Raw genomic sequence first — 21511 nt, forward strand, 5'->3', positions numbered from 1 at the left:
GGTGGATCACCTGAGGTCAGGAGTTCAAGACCAGTCCGGCCAACATGGTGAAACCCCGTCTCTGCTAAAAAACATAAAAAAATACAAAATACAAAAAATTAGCCGGGCGTGATTGTGGGCGCCTGTAATCCCAGCTATTCAGGAAGCTGAGGCAGGAGAATCTCTTGAACCCAGGAGGTGGAGGTTGCAGTGAGCCAAGATCGCGCCACACTCCAGTCTGGGCAACAAGAGCAAAACTCTATCTCCAAAAAAAAAAAAAAAAAAAAGTTAAAGTTTTACAGGGAACTCCGTAACTTCCCTGTAAGAAAAAATCAAGTGTCACCTAATATAATGCTCCCCTAGGTAGTCCACTGGAATACATAACATGTTGCCACAGCCTATCCCACTGGTCACTCAGCAACTACTGCGAGAACCTAAATCCAAACTTCATGCACAGTGTAACAGGCATACTAAAAATGTCTTCAATCTCACAAACTTCCTTTCCAAATTGATTTTGAAATGCTTTCTTTTCCCTGCAAGTATTACATATACAACTATGCCAGCAATAATCAGAAAAAACTTGAGAACAAATTCTTCTCAAGTCAGCAACCCTTGTTTAAAACACACACATACACACACACACACACACACACACAAATATGTGGAATCTATGTGATATCTGAGCTACCAATTTGGGCTCGTAACACTCACAATAAAAAAATTCTTACATTTTGACAATATTTAAATGCTCTCTAATACTACTGAAATGAGAAAACTAGAGCAAATATTTGTGAATGTGCTTGTACAATGCTGACATGAGTTTTGTTAGCCAAACTCCTCCCTTAGGGAAGCATATGAAGGATAATTTACTTCTTGTAAGTAATATTGCCAAAGCTGGAAAGTTACAAAAGTGCCAGAATTATACGGAGGACTAGTCTTTCCTAAAAAATTTTTTTCCTGTGTGGCATTAATCTGTAAGAAATTTTTTATAGGAATAATGCCCCAAAGTGTTACCTAATAAATTTTCTGAACTAAATAAATGTGCTAGAACAAAGTCAGTGTGATATGTCACAAGAAAATTGTGAGAATTCTAGAATACTGCTCAAAGAAGCCAATGTGTCACATTTAGAACTTAACCTTGCACCAAGTGACCACAATAAAAGAAAAATAACTCATAGGAAGATAAAAGGAAAAAGGCTGAAAAACCAAGCAATAAATATTCTCTTGGAACAAGAAAACTTCTATCTGGGTCAAATACACAGCAATACACCCCGGACTTGTCACAAACTCTTTGGTATTCTGTCCCACCACACTTCAAGACAACTGAAGATGCTATCAACATTCTTTTTCCACAACCACATGACTTAAGTATTCGTGAAACACAATTCAAGGTATAGAGTTCAGCAGGCAGATGAAAATAACAACCAGTAACAACAAGAACAATACAAGAAAGCACCAGAGGAAAGAGTACAGGATTCTACACAAGCAAAGCTCAACTCCAACTCTAACCTAGACTTCCAGAATACTCGGTATCACAAAATAAAATAGCAAGTCACTCGCAATATTGTCCGAAACTTGAACCATCTCTGCCCACCACAAAGTTCCACCCCAAAACCTGATCTTCTATATTCCGCACCTGTGTCAGTGGCGCTGCTGTCCACTTAGTGCTTTATTCTCCAAGCTAGAAGGCCACATCACAATCTTTCAGCGCCCCCATGTCTCAGCCACACATCCAGTACCAAGTTCTAAATGTTCAAGCTCCTCAATGTTGACAAAAAAGCTTCACCTCCTTAATAAGTCATCGAAAGCTTTATATCTGTTATATAATTTTTCCCAGACTCTTTTCCCACCAGCTTTGGTAGCCTACATTCCAAACTCTAAATCACCAAAATATGCCATATACCTTTGAATCTTCCAGTCATGTCTTTCCAGATGGAAGGAGGAGCACAGCAACATCCTGCCTATCAAAAAGCTATTAAATCCTCCAAGCCCAGCTAAAATATCCTCCACCTCAACTAGGAAGTCTTCTGGGATACTTCAATTCAAGTCAGAAATAATCTACTACCACTCGAAATTCTATTTTCATTACAATATTTCCTATATATTTCCTTGCTGAGTCAAACAACAATGCCACTCTTAAACTTCAAACACCATTATAGGCTAGCACTGAACAAGGTAACTTTCTGAGAGCAAAAAACGTTATCAGTTCAATACTAAAGGATATAGTTTTCATTTGCAGACACAATGGGATAAATATTATTGTTTATTTAAAAGTTATATGGCAAAGAATTTTTAAAACTAAGCTAGAAAATATTTTCATGATTAATGTGTTTTACCACATAAGAAATAAAGTATTACTAATGACCTAAATTAATATGAAAAATTAGTAACATTACTCTGCTATTATGTCACTTATAAAATGCTGCAATAGCCAGGCGCGGTGGCTCATGCCTGTAATCCCAGCACTTTGGGAGGCCGAGGCGGGCAGATCACGAGGTCAGGAGATCGAGACCATCCTGGCTAACACGGTGAAACCCCGTCTCTACTAAAAATACAAAAAAATTAGCCGGGCGTAGTGGCGGGCGCCTGTAGTCCCAGCTACTCAGGAGGCTGAGGCAGGAGAATAACATGAACCCAGGAGGCAGAGCTTGCAGTGAGCTGAGATCGCACCACTGCACTCCAGCCTGGGCGACAGATCGAGAGTCTGTCTCAAAAAACAACAACAAAAAACAACAACAACAACAAAAAGCTGCAATAGCCATATGGTCCTTATTATCAGATATCAGATACTCAAGTTATTGGTAAACGACATTCTGATAAACTACTTAACATACCACAAAAAAATGAAAACACAAAATCCACAAAATAAAAATGACAATTCTGTGGCCAGGCACGGTGGCTCATGCCTGTAATCCCAGCACTTTGGGAGGCCAAGGCAGGCAGATCACCTGAGTTCGGGAGTTTGCGACCAGCCTGACCAACATGGAGAAAACCCATCTCTACTAAAAATACAAAATTAGCCAGGCGTTGTGGCGCATGCCTCTAACCCCAGCTACTCGGGAGGCTGAGGCAGGAGAATCGCTTGAACCCAGGAGACAGACGTTGCGGCAAGCCGAGATGGCGCCACTACACTCCAGCCTGGGCAACGAGGAAAACTCTGTCTCAATAAAATAAAATAAAATGACAATTCTCAATCAGCTGTCCCTCAAATAGATCTCTTTTGTGCAATAAAAAACAGCTCTAGAGTAGACACCTTATTTCAACAGATTCATTTTCCAGAAGATGAAATACTCAGGCAGTAACTCTTACCAAAAAGATAAGCACACTGTTCTTAGCTTATGGCTTAGAGACAAATAGGAAGCTATTTATGAGGGAATCAATTGACAAACTTCACAAATTAAACCTGCAATAAGTAGTTCCTTATCTTAAAGTTGAAATGTCAGTTATCCACTGCAGCTGAAAACATAATAGAGCCTCACCACAATGTTCCTCTACAGAACAAAACTCATTAGAGACCAGTTCATTTTAGATCTCTCCCCCAAATCAAGATAATTTGAACTCAATTAAAAGGCTATACTCACGAAATGTGATCACTTATGTTTATCATCTAGATTAGCAGTTCATCAGCAGTTTAACACGGCTTCATATTATTTCTATTGTTTATTGATTTTAAAAATGAAATGGGGGGCCAGGCACGGTGGCTCACACCTGTAATCCCAGCACTTTGGGAGGCCAAGGAGGGCGGATTGCCCGAGCTCAGGAGTTTGAGACCAGCCTGGGCAACACGGTGAAACCCCATCTCTAATAAAATACAAAAAAATTAGCCCAGCGTGGCGGCGTGCGCTCGTAATCCCTGCTACTTGGGGAGGCTGAGGCAGTAGAATTGCTTGTACCTGGGAGGCGGAGGTTGCAGTGAGCTGAGATTGTGCCACTGCACTCCAGCCTGGGCAACAGAGTGAGACTCCATCTCCAAAAAAAAAAAAAAAAAAAAGGAAGGTATTTATTATAAACAAAAAGGCTAGACATCCTTTACTAATAAACTAAGTTGGCAATGAAGGAAAAAAGGTAGAAGTTTTAACTATTAGCATATCCAAAAGAAAGCTGGAATATTCACTAGTAACCAGTAAATTCTTATTCATAATGAATAACCATTTCCTGTTTTACAGATGGAATTCTATGAAACATCTGTATTGGATAGCACAAGTATCTATCATATATACTGCTGCCTTCAGAAAACAGTAGTACAAGCCATTTTCTTCTCCATAACTGCTACAGTCTGTCTGTGGTGCTTTAAGGAAAGTCAACCTGGCTGCCCCAGGGGATTTTAGGCCGGAGACTTTACTCTTCAGGAGGTGAAAGCAAACATGGAGGAGGGCAAGGCCCAAGGGAATGATTAAGTAGGAATTCTGCCCATGAGATGAGATACAGACCATCTGTACAGTAGCAAACTGACCCTGGGAGAGGCAAACTGAGGAAATAAATGCTAGATGAACAAAAAGACTGTCACCTAAGTTCTAGTCTTACCCAAAGTGATTAAGTTTAATCACCTGTCTACCCTTGATAATGGCTGCTGTAGGTCCTGGTCTCAGAAACACCAAGACTTAAAGTGACTAAGCTTTTATTTTAAAAGCATCAATTTGTAACTTAGGGAAGTTCAAAACCTGTTTAATTCTAGAAGACTGAGTGAGGGATATTAGTCATTTTCAGTTCTCTCTGCCCATTATGATTACTTCTAATCCCAGTAATGAAATACTATTTCACTTTCAACCACAAAAAAAAATTCCCTACCAACTGCCCCCTAGATATGCCATTCCTGAACCAACTGTGATCACACCTTTAACTTCTTCTACCCACTATTTAAATAAACTCTGAAAAAAGCCCTGAAGAAACATACTAATTAAATGAAAATCAAAACATGAATTGTATTTTTCCAGTTCACATAGGAACATTTCATCACTTAAAAATAAAAATAACAAAAAAAAAGTAATTGAAACCAGAAATACTCAGATTACGCTCACTTTAATTTAGTGGTACTCATATTTTGTCGCACTGTGAACTTACTTGTAATTACCATTACCTGAGCTAGACAACTATAACATGCCCTGCCAGTCTATGACATAAAATTCCATCTCCAGAAGACCTGCTGCCTGCATGTGAAACTGTACTCTGAAACCACCGCTCTAATATAGCAGAAGATACCTTTTCTTGTTTCTTTGATAACATGGATAATCATAATGTTCAGTCAAACCATTATGAGGCCAGGGCTCTAAATAAACACAAGTCTATTTTCAAATCAATTTCTAACATGATGGGGGTAGCAGTCACCAGACTGGAGTAAGATGAAATGGCCTGTGAGTGACAAGGGGTGTCACAGATGGCAGATGGCTAGCTAGATAGCTAAACAGCATGTTCAGAGGCACATCACTTCCCATCAGTATCAGGAAATACTTTATGGGGAATAATAAAAATCTCCACACTAAAAATTCTGTAAGCTATAGCACTGGAAATGTTGAGACTAAAAGAAACATCAACTTTCTATTTTTTTAAATCTCTTTAAATGTTAACACTTACTTCTCACTTACAACAGTAAGTATTCAACGAAACATTTCCCTAACTTTAAATAACAATTTTCTTCAGAAATCAAACTTCATCTGAGACTAAAAACATGAAATTAGAATTATTGTTTTGTACTTAGATACAAAACAATCAGAAACCCGCCAAATTAAAAGAATGTATATTATTGCTATACACACACACACACACACACACACACACACGAGAAAAATCTACCTAAGTCAGCTCCCTGTACCTCCTTAACTCCTTTCCCCTTAATCTTTAAATGTAGGCCTTTCCTACAATGCACCATCCTCAGCACTCCTCTACAGCTTGTCCCTGATAGATTTTATCTGCTCTTATTTTATTCATATCTCCCATGTCTGATCACTTCCTAAGTGATCACCTTTAAACACAGCCTTCCTTTCCATTGCCACTGCCCAAATCAAGTCTGCATCACCTCAGGTCTAAATCACCATGATAAGCTAACTTTGCTCGTCTCTTTGCATTCTACACTATCCACATAGCCCTTCCTAAAACACCACTTTGACAACAGCTCTGGCTTAACAGCCTTCAGTGGACTTTTACCCCATAAGCAAAAAAGCCAAACATCTTAGGCTTGCATTTTAGATCCTTTTTCCTATGGCCTCCTTTTTTTTTTTTTTTGAGACGGAGTCTCGCACTGTAGCCCAGGCTGGAGTGCAATGGCACAATCTCAGCTCACTGCAACCTCCGTCTCCTGCCTTCAAGTGATTCTCCTGCCTCAGCCTCCCAAGTAGCTGGGATTACAGGCGCCTGCCGCCAAACCCAGCTAATTTTTTGTATTTTTAGTAGAGACGGGGTTTCACTATGTTGGTCCTATGGCCTCCTCTTAACCTTTCAACCCTACTTTCCACTCTTACCTAGTGACCTTTGCTCCAGCCATATTGGTTTAATCACTCTATTCTGAATAGTCTAAATGGCTTCTACAGTTCTTTGCAAGCACCATGTCTTCTACTTGGTCCATAATGCATGATGCTACCCCTAGTCTCCAAGAGCCCAGAAATACCAATCCACCTTATATACTACCTCTTCCACAAAGCCTTCACAGAACCCAGTAATAGGAATTTTCTTTCCTCTGAACCCATATAGTAATTATTGCCTATGTTAGGCAAATAATCATGAACTGCCTGTTGGCCTCATTCTAGCTTTGAAACACTGAGTTCTGCACTGGTAGAAATTTTCACAAGTTACATCTTCTCAAATAGCATATTGAATACTTATTTATGAATGAACTTACTTGACGTCAGATTTCCTTCAAATAATGAAGGTTGGGTCAGGAGTAGTAAATTGGGATAGGGATGAAATAAGATTGACTATGTGTTGACAAATTGTTTAAGCTGGGTAGTTCCCACTACTTTTGTATGTATGAATGAAAATTTCTCTATTTTGTTTAAACATTAAGTATGCTAGCTGAAGATTTCCCCCCAAAATAAGAAAGCTTTAAAAAAAAAATATCAAGACTCTGGGCAAGTCAATTTGAGCATTAAAGAATCTGCTGGTTGGGCAAAGTGGCTCACACCTGTAATTCCAGTACTTTGGGAAGCCGAGGCGGACAGATCACTTAAGCCATGAGTTCAAGACAAGCCTGGGCAAAAAAGGCGAAACTCAGTCTCTACAAAAAAACACAAAAATTAGCCGAGCATGGTGGCACGTGCCTGTAGTCCCAGCTATTCAGGAGGCTGAGGTGAGAGGATTGCTTGAGCCTGGGAGGTTGAAGCTGCAGTGAGCCATGACCACATCACTGCACTCCAGCCTGGGCAACAGAGCAAGACCCTGTCTCAAAAAAAAAAAAATTCCTTGGCAGTGGGGATGGGTGGGGAAGGATTATGGGGGTGGGGGGGGGGGATTATTTTTAAAGTATAAGGAAAAAATTTATTAGAGTAAATTACTATAGCTAATAGTATTATCTCTATTTCACGGATCCCTAAGCCCTAGCCCTGGCCACCGTTAAGAACCGGGAGGTACAGCAGGAGACGAGCATTACAGCCTGAGCTCTGCCTCGTGTCAGATCAGTGGCAGCTTTAGATTCTCATAGGAGCATGAACCCTACTGTGAACTGTACATGCGAGGGATCTAGGTTGCATGCTCCTTATGAGAATCTAACTAATGCCTGATGATCAGAGGTGGATCAGTTTCATCTCAAAACCATTCGGGATCCATGGAAAAACCGTCTTCCACGAAACCGGTCCCTGGTGCTGAAAAAGTTGGGGACCACTGCTCTGTATCATTTGTTTAAAAAATTAAAAACCAGGGTATGCCACTAAAATGCGAAAAAATGAATTTATGTAGAATTCTACCTAGTCTCATCCTTAAGGCATTTGCTTTCTGAGAAAGGAAAAAAGAAAAATACTGGTTATTTTGGTTGAATTGGGGACTAGACACTGCTACGACACTGTCAGAAATTAAGTATGTTTGGGAATTATTTCAAAATATAACTAGGGGGAACGGGGTGAATACAGATAAAGCAAGACTGGCCAGGAGCTGGTAACTGTTGAAACTGGATGACTATATGGGGATTCATTATACTTTTCCATCTATTTTTGCCTATGTCTGAACTTTTCCATAATTACAAGTGTGTGTATGTAGGTATATGTGTGTGTGTATACACATATATATCCTTACACATATATCTTACATATATACATACACACACATATTAATATTTACTTAGACAAATATGCCCAAAAACCAGACTGGAAGCTACTATGTCAAAATTAGCAATGGTTCTCTTTTCTTTCTTTCTTTCTTTTTTTTTTTTTTTAACAACAAACATTGCCTGATAAAACAGTAGTTCTCTTTGGGACTATAATAATGACTGTCATTACTTCACTATACTCTTCTATATTTTCCCAACTTTCCCACTGAGCAGGGGTTACTTTTATAACCCATACATACTATACATATATATATATTTTGTTTGTTTCTTTCTTTCTTTGTTTTGTTTTTTTTTTTTAGAGACAGGGTCTCACTCTGTTGCCCAGGTTGGAGTGGCGTGGAGCAATTGTGGCTCACTACAGCCTTGAACTCCTCGACTGAAGGAATCCTCCCACCTCAGCCTCCAGAGTAGCTGGGAGTACAGGCTCAGGCCAACATGCCCAGCTAATTTTTAAAAATTTTTTGTAGGGACAGGAGTCTCACTATGTTAGCCAGGCTGGTCTCAAACTCCTGTCTTCAAGTGATCCTCCTGCTTCAGCCTCCCAAAGTGCTGGGATTACAGGTATGTGCCAGCATACCTGACCTATGCATAATATTTTTTTAAAACTCTGAGGAACCTTTATAACCTAAGGTCTGCCCTAATCACATTTCAGAATACAACAAAATACAGTAAACCTTCACATAATTACCAAGCATGCGCTTCTATTTCTGTTGGCTAATTAAACGAAGAGAAAGGAGCTAACATTTTACTGATGTACTAACCACCTACACATGGCAAGCACATTTAATCTCAAAAAATTTCCACGAGGTAGAATTCTTTTTTTTTTTTTTTTTTTTAGACGGAGTCTCGCTCTGTCGCCGAGGCTGGAGTGCAGTGGTGCGATCTTGGCTCACTGCAAGCTCCACCTCCCGGGTTCACGCCATTCTCCTGCCTCAGCCTCCCTAGTAGCTGGGACGACAGGCACCCGCCAACACGCCCAGCTAATTTTTTGTATTTCTTAGTAGAGATGGGGTTTCACGGCATTAGCCAGGATGGTTTCGATCTCCTGACCTCGTGATCCACCCGCCTCAGCCTACCAAACTGCTGGGATTACAGGGGTGAGCCACCGCGCCCGGCCTCCACAAGGTAGAATTCTTACACTAGATTTATAGTTGAGGAAACAAAAGCTTACAAAAACTTATCCATCCAAGATTAACACAGTAAAGCAAGATACAAGCCCCATCTTCTGACTCAAAAGTCTCCATTGTTTATTCTAAACCAGGACAACCAAAGTGTGGTCTGTGTGCAAACTTACTGGTCCTCAAGTAAGTCCGCGAGTGTAGAGAAAGCATTTGGAAACTGTCATGGTAACTTGACAGGGTAAGTTTATGTGACTCAGGAATCTGGTACTAAGAAGTTGCAACATGTTTTTTGTATGTTCACTTTTACTTCATTTTTCTCTTCTTTTTTAATACAGACCACTCGAACAAACGCTTCACATTTACAGCAAAACAAAAAATAAATTAGTTAAAACTAGATAGAAACATAGCCTCCCAAGATGATAAAAAGCAATTTCTGAGGATAGATTTTTTTTTTTTTTTTTTTTTGAGATGGATCTCCCTCTGCTGCCAGGCTGGAGTGCAGTGGCGCGATCTCAGCTAGCTGCAATCTGCAGTCTCCAACTCCCTGGTTCAAGCGATTCTCCTGCCTCAGCCTCCCGAGTAGCTGGGATTACAGACACACATCACCACGCCCAGCTAATTTTTGTATTTTTAGTAAAGAAGGGGTTTCACCATGTTGGTCAGGCTGGTCTCGACCTCCTGACCTCGTGATCCGCCTGCCTTGGCCTCCCAAAGTGCTGGGATTAAAGGTGTGAGCCACCAAGCCCGGCCTTTTTTTTTTTTTTTTTTTTTTGGAGACAGAGTTTCGCTCTTGTTGCCCAGGATGGAGTGCAATGGTGCAATCTCGGCTCACTGCAACCTCCACCTCCGAGGTTCAAGCGATTCTCCTGCCTCAGCCTCCTGAATACCTGGGATTACAGGCACCTGCCACCATGCCTGGCTAATTTTTTCTTGTATTTCTTAGTAGAGATGGAGTTTCACCATGTTGGTCAGGCTGGTCTTGAACTCCTGACCTCAGGTGATCCACCCACCTCGGCCTCCCAAAGTGCTGGGATTACAGGCGTGAGCCACCGCATCCAGCCCTTGAAGATAGATTTTTTTCAAGCAAAATATAAAAGAATTTTAATATTAAAAATGAAACCAAAAGTCCTATAAATCATTTTACACCTAAAAGCCTAGGTAATATATATACATCAACACTACACACACACAAGTTTGAGGAAAAAAATTACATTTACTTCAGCTATTCAATATTTGTATACCTGATTTAGGGCACGGCAGGATGCTGGTAACTGCAGCCCCTATAAGGGCAGTCAGGCCTATGTATACAGCCAGATTAACCATAACTTTTTGGATTAATAGAGAAATGTATTTACTGTTTGCTTCACTTAGTGAAGATTTATGAAAAATGTTCCATATTATACCAGGGACTATGCTGGATACTGAAGATTCAAAAATGAATCAGACACAGCTCCTGACACTGAGGAGGTTCAGAATCTCATGGGTAACAAAGACTTGCCAACTATTTCTTAAAGCAAATGTGAGAAGAGTTAACAGAGTAATACTCAAATGCCATAGGAGTTTCCCATTTCTGCTAGGGGACTCTAGGAAAGGCTTTTTAAAAGAGATGAATGCCTGTTAAAAAGAATTTTAAGGACATGCATCCTTGCTTATCCATGCATTCTTCCAGTGTAAAAATAACAAAGAAAAGAATACCAAGACACAGCATTCAAAAAAAAAATCTTCAAAAGGGGACGATGGGCCAGGCGCGGTGGCTCATGCCTGTAATCTCAGCATTCACATGCCTGTAATCTTAGCATTATGGGAGGCCAAAGCAGGTGGATCACCTGAGTTCAGGAGTTCGAGACCAGCCTGGCCAACATGGTGAAATCTCGTCTACTAAAAATACAAAATTAGCCGGGCATGGTTGACACATGCCTGTAATCCCGGCTACTTGGGAAGCTGAGGCAGGATAATCACTTGAATCCAGGAGGCAGAGGGTGCAGTGAGTGGAGATCACACCACTGCACTCCAGCCTGGGCAACAAGAGCGAAACTCCGTCTCAAAACAAAACAAAACAAAATAAAAAATAAAAGGGGACGATGTTCTTCTTCCTCACATCTGTAAAACACCCGATTACTCCTGAGAAATGCTAAGTGTTCAATTTTAAAATCTAATTTTAAATTTTATTATTTATATTCACATAGAGTTTATGTACATCAAGTTCCCAAAATGAGTTTGAATTTGTATTATACTGAGAACGAAGACAGGATGAAATCATGAAATCTGCAGATATTATTCAAACTTCATTCTATTCCATATTTTTATTCTCCTTCCTTGGGAAGTTTTAATTTTTAGAAGTTCTGATAAAATTAAGTAAAACACCATATTACAAAATTTTCCTAATCGTTTCTCACTGGAAATGGCAAAGAACAATGAAGATCAATACATAAGAGCTGTAAGAGGCATTAAGATTCCCAGCCAAACACTAAATCCAGGAAGAGTTTATGGTTTAGTTCTAATTCATCATGCATGTCTTGAGAAGATTTTAAACATGAGTAAAAAAGTTATGAATTTCTATGAGCCCCACTATAGAATCTAAAAAACAAAATCAAAAAAAGCATCACTTCCTTTAAAATTCCATTAAAACTAAATTATGAAAAAAATGACGATATCTCATTAACAAAATTTTTAAAAGCAATGTGAAAAAATCTACCAATTTCTGTTGGAGATTATTTTTAGAATGTATATGCATCAGTTCCTTTGAGCTATGTATTTCCTCTAATACAAGTATTGTGGGTGTTGCGGCAGGTGAGACTTTGCATGTCAGATTCTAAAAATCAGATGTAGGACAGACAGCAATGCTGCACCCTAACAAAAATTCCTTTGGTATCTCACAAAAAGATGTGCTAGTACAGCTAAGGAAGATGTATCAGAGCACAATCTCCACCACACCTATGTCTTTCATTTCTGGGTGCAGGCTTCAATCACACAACATCAAGAGAAAAGACTTAAAGCAAGCCAAACTTTCTATTATGCAATTAAGCTCTTAATAAATATTGGATTTCTTTCCTTTCTCTAACTAGAGATTTTTTAAAAATTGATCTGTACGGTATATTTCAACTGTATCTCAAACCTCAATATCTGAGAAATAACAGGGTTAATCCTAGGTTGAACATTTATCAAAGAGAGAATATTTCTGAACAAATTGATCACTTTTATTACTCAGAACAATACTGCTTTAATTATGTGGATTTATTACATTTTTTTCCCCTCCAGGATTATTTAAAGCTGGAGGGTTATCCTTTGGTACAATAGCTTCACTACCAAATAGGATTTAAAATTTACCCTTTGACATCTTCAGGATACAAGTGTAATAGTAAATAATCACATTATCTCAATGGCACACTAAGCCCAATAAAGATTAGACATGGGGTGTTGCAATATTTGAGAATACAAGTAGGGATCTCTATGCCATGCAACAGAGCATGGTGGTTAGAAGTTCTGAGGTTAAACCACCAGCTTCAGGTTGTACCTTTGCACTTACTAGCTGTACAACCCCAAGCACGCTACTTCCCTTTGCTAACTCCCAATGTGTAAAATGGAGATAATTGTACCTATGTTTCATACGGTCATAAGAATCCAGTATGATAGGCTGGGTGCGGTGGCTCACGCCTGTAATCCTAGCATTTTGGGAGGCTGAGGCAGGTGGATCTCAAGGTCAGGAGTTCAAGACCAGCCTGACCAACATGGTGAAACTCCGTCTCTAACTAAAAATACCAAAATTAGCCAGGCGTGGTGGTGTGCACCTGTAATCCCAGCTACTCAGGAGGCTGAGGTAGGACAATCACTTGAACCCAGGAGGCAGAGGTTGCAGTGAACTGAGATTGCACCACTGCACTCCAGCCTAGGTGACAAAGTAAGACTCCGTCTCAAAAAAAAAAAAAAAATCCAGTATGATAGCTCATGTAAAGCATTTAGCAAAATACTACTAATAGCTGCCAAAATTCTGAGAGCTGTAACACAAATACACATAGAATTAAGGCACAGAAGACCCTACACTACTATACCCGACGTTACACAGTCGATGAAATTCAAATGCCGATTTCTCACTTGTGTCTGTGCACTATGAGCAACCTATTTACCATTTTCACTGTATCTCTAATATTCAAAATTCCAGAAAAAGGCTTTCCACAGTACCTTCACATTGATGATGAAAATTAGAAACTACAAAATGCATAGCCTTATTAATAAAATACCTCAACCAATTTTATCCCAACACACCACCACAAGAACAGAAATAAAGCAAAAACTACAAAGTCATTTTAAGGCTTGTTTTACAAAACGTTAGGTGGAATATCAATTGGTAAACCCTTATTTAGCGTCTGAGTGTTTGGCATTGTGTCGAGGGGAAAGACAGCTATGTGAGAAAGCCACGAGTTCTAAGTAAATGAATATGAGAGTTATACAAGGGACACCAAGTTTAACTACATAGGAATTATGAGAAAGAAGACAGTATCAGAAAAGGCTTTTTATTGGAATCCAAGAAGACTTTAACACAAATATGTAAGAACTATGACAATAGTCACATTGCTTACCTGGGTCCACTCAGTCAGTTTTCTAGATACTACATGGAGGGTCCATTTATTTTTTGTTTGTTTCTTTGTTTGTTTTTAAAGGCAAACCAAGGTGAGGGGAGGAGCATGGTTGAACCTCAGTGATTCAGAATTCATGCTCTTGAAGCATCATACTAGTCTTTAGCAACAAATGGCACACACACACACACACACACACACACATATATATATATTTGAGACTGTGTCTCACTCTGTCGCCCAGGCTGGAGTGCAGTGGCATGATCTCAGCTCACTGCAAGCTCCGCCTCCCGGGTTCACGCCATTCTCCTGCCTCAGCCTCCCGAGTAGCTTGGACTACAGGCATCTGCCACCATGCCTGGCTAATTTTTTTGTATTTTTAGTAGAAACAGGGTTTCACCATGTTAGCCAGAATGGTCTCGATCTCCTGACCTCGTGATCCACGCGCCTCAGCCTCCCAAAGTGCTGGGATTACAGGCGTGAGCCACAGCGACCGGCCTAGACTTGATTTTTTTAAAAAAGGCAAGGGGGGCTACTAAAAGACTATGTGAGGAAGAAAATATTTCAAAAATATCAATCAGCAAGTGTTATGCAAGCAACTAGAAATGACAGGAGTCAAGTAGACAAGTTAGAAAGTTATTGTTCAAATGATGGCAACAAACTTTTTCAGAAAATATACCAATGGATCCAATCAAACCACACCCTTTTAAACAAACACGCTAGATGATAATATATGAACCACCACAACACTATCAGTAATCCTGACAGAAGGCATAATTATATTGCGTTAACTGGCAACTAGGGGCACGCCTTCCTATTAGAACTTGGCAGTTTCAAAACAGCACCCAAAAAACATACTACCAAAATTTGAGGCTTTCTCAATGAGCTTAATTTCAGTCCAATTAATAAGTGCCTGCCACACCCTACATTAACAGGCACAGATTTGTTTAAATTAATCTCCCCAGGGGCAGGCTAATTCAAGGGTTAGTATTATTAGAATCTGTGTGAACAATTGGGTGCAGGTGTTCACATTACCAACAGGAGAATTAACTCTTAACCCACTTTTAGCAGATAGTGGGTGTTTGGTGAACTAATGGAATTTTTAAATATGGGGACACTAATATGTAAAGCAGTGACACTGTAAGCTGAAAAATAATTTGTCTTCCTTTACAATAAGTGACTGCCATCATTCATCACAGAAAGCTACCGTCACAAGTCAAATTAACTACTGTATCACAATTATCATATTACGCTACATACACCTTACTGACTCAGAATGTAACGTTTCAGAAGAAAAACAAGACTGGTTGTTAACAATCCTGCAAAGTAACGGAACCTCTGTAGACAGTTAATAAACAGCAGACAATGCTCCTTTTGGCCCTGAACGAAACAGGTTTGGCACAAATCTGTTCAATGTGTCCTTTCCATTTTACATAAACAAGTAAAAGGCAAATCATGCTGCAATGTCCCAGAAAAAGACTTTCGTTTTAGAGAGCAATTACCACTATAGTGGCTTACGACTTGCCTTAAGATGAATTTGTTTAGAAAGTTTGTTTTAAATTGATCATATCGGGGCCGGGCGCGATGGCTCACACCTGTAATCCCAGCACTTTGGGAGGCCAAGGCGGGTGGATCACGAGGTCAGGAGACTGAGACCATCCTGGCTAACACGGTAAAACCCCGTCTCTACTAAAAGATACAAAAAATTAGCTGGGCGTGGTGGTGGGCACCTGTAGTCCCAGCTACTCGGGAGGCTGAGGCAGGAGAATGGCGTGAACCCAGGAGGCAGGGCTTGTAGTGAGCCGAGAACACACCACTGCACTCCAGCCTGGGCAACAGAGCAAGACTCCGTCTCAAAAAAAAAAAAAATTATTAAGTTTGTATTTAAAAATTTAATGGCCAGGCCTGGTGGCTCACACCTGTAATCCCAGCACTGGCCGAGGCAGGTGGATCACAAGGTCAGGAGTTCAACACCAGCCTTGCCAATATGGTGAAACCCCATCTCTACTAAAAATACAAAAATTAGCCGCGCATGGTGGCAGGCACCTGTAGTCCCAGCTACTTGGGAGGCTGAAGAATCACTTGAACCCCAGAGGCGGAGGATGCAGTCAGCCGAGATCGCACCACTGCACTCCAGCCTGGGCGACAGAGCGAGACTCCATCTCAAAAAAAATAAAATAAATTTAACATCAGAAAATTTACACAACATCCAAGAAAATGTTAAGTGGCCACAAATCCAAATGAGCACTACAACAATCTGACTTCTTGAAATAACTTTTCCAACTACAAGGAAAACCAACAAACAAAAAGCTTTGCAATACCCAAAGTTAGTCTGAACAAAAACATCATCCCAAAACCAAACAAACCATATCCCAGGAGAACTGCCACAGAGAGTAAAATTCAAAGTTTAAGATGTTCTACTGAGAATAGCCTAGTCATCTATTCCTCAAGGAGTTCAATCACAGATACAGAATAATCTTGTCAAATATAATTGCCTACAAGACATCAGCACATAGTTCACAGAAGGTTATGCAGACTGCCTGCTTAGAAAGAAAACAGAATGCTCTGTTAATGAAATACTAGAAAACGAACAATTGTGAACGGCACTAAATGAAACTAATGAACTTGAGAAGACTAATCTTTTTTTAACCACAATAACCTTTTTTTTTTTAATCAGAAGAAATTGTCCCATTGAATGACAGCTGCCACTGGCACAGTCCCAGGGCAAGGATGCCAACAAAGGTTTTCTCTCAGCACCAGCTACCAAATCCTGGCCCCACAGCCTGAGGGAGGACCTGTGAAAGTGCTCACAATAACTTTCTTACCATTAAATCAAATATTTAATGATGAGGAAATACAAACCAAGACTATCACACTTTTTCTTTTTTTTCTTTAAAGAGATGGGGTTTCACTCTATTGCCCAGGCACAATCATAGGTCACTGCAGCCTCGAACTCCTGGACTCAAGAGATTCTCTCGCCCCAGCCCCGTAACTGGGACCACAGGTGATTACTACCTTCTCATGTTTAAAATAAGTTCTCCATTTTATCATATGAGGTTTCAAGATGAGGGTCCAGATCAAGTGGAAGACTAAGTTCTACGAAACATCACTTTTATTTTTTAGTTGAGGTGAAGTGAACTTACTACAACTACTCATCCATATATAGCAACCATCAGGAATGTGTTCGTATTTACATGCTGCACCAGCAGTGATCACATTCTTGTGTGTGCATATGTATGTATATATGTGTATGTACATTTCTTTAACCTTTTCAATCTAGTTAAAAGTATTTTTAGTTCATAAGCATGGTATGTGTACAGACACATTTTCCCAGAACTACTTGAAGAGGACAGGAAATCCTTTATAACATTATTACAATAGCTAAATGACAATTGTCTCCAATACCCATATACATTCCCTGAAAAATGCTTCAGTCAGTCCACAAACACGTACCTCCAAACTACTGAATACAAGTTTATATTATCTTCTATCAATAGCATGGCTTATTACAAAATTTAGTAAATGTGTATTAAGTCCAGGGATGTCAATTGCCATAGGCACTTTCTTGAGCTTACTGGGTCACACAAACTGAAGACATCAGCAGCATGACCACGGGATTGCAAGATCACACTAAGGTGAAAAACCTTGAATCATTTTAAAACAGGATGTCTCAACCTCAGCACAGGTGACATTTTGGGCCAGATCATTCTTTGTTGTGGGAGCTTTCCTTTGTATTATCGAATATGTAGCAGCATCTCTGGCCTCTACCCACTAGATGCCAGTATCACACCCTCCCCAGGTGTGAGAACCGAAAATGTCTCCAGACATTGACAAATGTTCCCTGGGGAGCAAATTTTGGTCTAGGAGTCTAAAAACTTAGTACAGTGTGTCAGTTTCAAAAGAGTATATTCTGCAATACCAAGAAGTTCCAAAAAAACTTCAGGCATTCCAAATAGTTGCTTTATACAAAACTTTCTTGGATGAAGTAAATGAAACCTTGTTACTGTAGATAGCTCATTCTTCCACATGTGCATGCTTAACACTTGTGATGATGAATCTGGGACAGGCTGGGACAGGAGCCAACAGTGACTGGGTTTTATAGTTTCGATGAATTACACCTCCTTTTAACCCTTCAGTGGACTAACCATCCCTGCCAGGCTAACCCTTTCTTCGCAGACCATCTTCCCCGACGCCTTCCACATAAGATGCCCTCCTGCGGGCCCTCACCTTTTGACACTGCCTCCCACCGCACTGGGGTCAACTCTCACCCAGGGGTTCCGCCACCTTCCACCACCAAACCAGCCTGTCCCTGCCACATGCCCCCCGGGCCCCAGCGCTCATCCTGGCATCCCCTGACCAGGCCCGCTCTTGACCCCTGACCCCGGCCTGACCCCGCCATCCCCCTCCCCGCCCCCAGGGAGGTACCTGAAGTAGTAGACATCGCTCTTGCCAGCACTTAGCCCAGATTTTCGGATCACTTCCTCCTTCTTCCATCCGGGGGGGAGGGCCGGGCAGTCCATCCTCTTCCCGCTCTCCGTGGCCCGGGGTCCCCTGGGCCCCGGCCCCGCGCTCCCCGACGGGAAAGGGACCGGCTCCCGCCGGGGGGCGCCGCCGCCACCGCTGCCGCCGCCGCCGCAGCCGCCGCCGTCGCCGCCAAGGCCGCTGCCGCCACTCGGGGGACGGCCGCGGCCCCGGCCCCGGCCCCGTCCCCGTCCCCGGCCACGGCCCCGGCCCCGGCCACGGCCACAGACGCCGCCGCCCCGGCCCGCCTGCTTCCACCGCCCCCGGCCACGGCCGCCGCCCCGAGCGCCTTCCCTGCGCACGCCGCTCACCGGGGACGGGGCGAGCGCGCTGCCCTGGCCCCCCTGCTCTATGGCGGAGTCGCCGCCAGCGCCGCTGCCGCCCGCCGCGCTCTCCCCCTCCTCCTGCTCCGGGCAGCAGCGGCCTCCCCCCGGGTGCGCGCGCATCCAGCCCCCTCCCCAGCCGGCGCTGCGCTTCTTCCGTAACCGAGCCCTTGGAATCCCGGAGACCCGCCCCGCCCGCAGCGCGGCGCGCGGGGGACGCGCGCAAGCATCATAGAGCGGGCGCGCACAGAGCGGCCCTCCTGCCCGGGGCGTGGCCCCGGCCACCGCCTCTTAGGTCCTCCAAGCGCTCTGGGCGGCCATCTTGTCTCCGCCTTCTCGGGGCCACGCCCCCTCCCGCGCTTTTCCGGCCCGGGCCCCCACTGGGCGCGCGGAGCTGGGAAGGTTGGTCGGGCTAGCCACCAGCTGGGGGTGTCATAGTGACTGTGGTTAGTTTGTTTCAAACGGGGTAACCTCCACCATTATGTGATTTTACCTATGTTTGCTTCCCAATTAATGAATAACAAGCAAAATAGATCTTACATTACATACTCACCAACTCGGCTATTCATTTAAGGGGGTGATAGCCCCTTTTCCCGCCCCTCTGCACAAAGCTTGCAGGGGAGCTTATAATGAAGGAATGAAGCAAAGTGTCCCATTCGCTGAATACCAGTTCCCTTCTGAGCCTGGCTTCAGAGCCATTGACAGATTCTCCTGGAACCTTGTAAGGATGTAGGAAAAGAAATGATAACTTGGAATATGCCCATGAGTCAGATGGGGCTTACCTCTAGATTCTCCTTAGAATGACCAGAATCCCTAAATCCATCTAGAAATTTCCAGATGTCTTTGTCTAATACAAAAATCAGTGGCCTTTTATTTGGTAAATATTCCATTATGTTGAAAGTCCAGCCTAACTTACTGTCACAAGCCTTTAGGAAACTGTGTGGTATTCTTTTCGGTCTGCCAACTTGAATTTTAGAAATGCATATTTTCTATAAGTTGTTGAACATTTATAGAAGTGTGCTATTGATATTCAAGATAATATATTATGAAATATTTGGAAGATTGAAAAATGTAAAGCACATGTTATCAGCCTGATGATAAGCTATCTTGGGTTTCTATACTCATATGCCCTAAAAACTGAGGACCAAGTTTAACGTATAGAAAAAGTTGATTAATATAAAGCAACAAAAATCTAAAATTAATTTGGTTTATCTTTGCAGTATATGCAAACATTAACTCATACACGCAAACTTGTCTGTCTCTAAACCTGACCTTAGTCTTCTTTTAATGTCCTTTAGTTGAAAGACACTAATTTGTGGTTTCCTACAAGAAATTTAGAAATGTGAATCTAAAAAATCATCAAGAAATGAGTTCTGAGGAGATCAGTACTGGAGACATTCATTTAGAAGTCATCTGTGGGCCGGGCGCGGTGGCTCACGCCTGTAATCCCAACACTTTGGGAGGCAGAGGCGGGCAGATCACCTGAGGTCAGGAGTTCAAGACCAGCCTGGCTAACACGATGAAACCCCGTCTCTACTAAAAATGCAGAAAATTGGCTGGGCGTGGTGGCGGGCGCCCGTAGTCCCAGCTGCTCCGGAGGCTGAGGCAGGAGAATGGCGTGAACCCGGGAGGCGGAGCTTGCAGTGAACTGGATCACGCCACTGCACTCCAGCCTGGCCGACAGAGCGAGACTCTGTCTCAAAAAAAAAAAAAAAAAAAGAAGTCATTTGTGGCCGGGCGCGGTGGCTCACTTCTGTAATCCCAGCACTTTGGGAGGCCGAGGCCGGCGGATCACGAGGTCTAGAGATAGAGACCATTCTGGCCAACAGGGTCAAACCCCGTCTCTATTAAAATACAAAAATTAGCTGGGCGTGCTGGCGTGCGCCTGTAATCCCAGCTACTCGGGAGGCTGAGGCAAGAGAATCGCTTGAACACGGGAGGCGGAGATTGCAGTGAATCAAGATCGCGCCACTGCACTCCAGCCTGGCAACCGAGCGAGACTCCGTCTCAAAAAAAAAAGTCATTTGTGAAAGTGACAGTTGAAGGAGGCCCTGCAAGTAAGTAAGCTCTCCAAGGAAGGGCTTGCGTGGTTAATAATAAAAGGAAAGAGGATCAAGAACTGAATCTTGAGGAATGCCAATACTTAAGGTTCCACTGAAGGAATAAAGGAAAAAAATGATATTAAAGTTTGTATGACATAAGAGAGTACTCTGATTTTCACACATAATGGAAAGTAAAGGGTAAACATGAGCAAAAATCTCAGTAGAAACGGTAATTGAGACAGGTAGTTGAGACAACAGATGGGAACAGGTATACTTTTGGAAAATTCTACCTTTTCATGCTGTGCTAATAAGGCTGTAGATCAAATGATACATTGGATATAAAAGCATGCTTAAAGAAATAAATCACAGGATTTTCGGGTCATTATTTTGACTTCTACTACCAGATTCCATTTGCTAAATCCCAGAAGATGTAGCTTAATGTTCCCTCTGTTAAGAAAAATCTCATTTAGACATGTCAAAAGCTTTTTGGTTACACTTGAACTTTTCTGCTGTGATACCATAGAGCAAAGTAAAAAAAAAAAAAAAAAAAAAAATTAAATAAAAATAAATGCTCTTATTTATTCTCCCACTAAAAGAAAAAAAAATACTCCAATTAAGGCAACAATAAATTCCAAAGGGGACTAGATTGAGAGCTAAAAGAGTTAAGAATAGATGCTAAATACCTGAGAGACAGACCCCT

At 41.8% G+C, this 21511-nt stretch overlaps 1 protein-coding gene and 1 non-coding gene across 3 annotated transcripts in view; both read right to left on the reverse strand.

The window, feature by feature from the left end:
* MBD2 (methyl-CpG binding domain protein 2) overlaps positions 1–19017 on the reverse strand; it is a 69781-nt gene extending 50764 nt beyond the window's left edge. Inside the window, exon 1 of one of the 2 annotated variants that reach the window (XM_016933740.4) lies at positions 18351–19006. In XM_016933740.4, coding sequence (XP_016789229.2) covers positions 18351–18892 — 542 coding nt within the window. In that variant the 5' untranslated portion in view covers positions 18893–19006. Of the gene's footprint in view, positions 1–18350 lie in introns of both variants that reach the window. The other variant, XM_024350847.3, reaches the window with a different exon arrangement.
* LOC112206298 (small nucleolar RNA SNORA30/SNORA37 family) lies at positions 16607–16735 on the reverse strand. Its single transcript, XR_002940531.1, has one exon. It is a non-coding gene; the product is annotated as a small nucleolar RNA SNORA30/SNORA37 family (small nucleolar RNA).
* Positions 19018–21511: the final 2494 nt, after the last annotated feature.

Source organism: Pan troglodytes, chromosome 17, assembly GCF_028858775.2.
Source record: "Pan troglodytes isolate AG18354 chromosome 17, NHGRI_mPanTro3-v2.0_pri, whole genome shotgun sequence".
NCBI lineage: Eukaryota > Metazoa > Chordata > Mammalia > Primates > Hominidae > Pan > Pan troglodytes.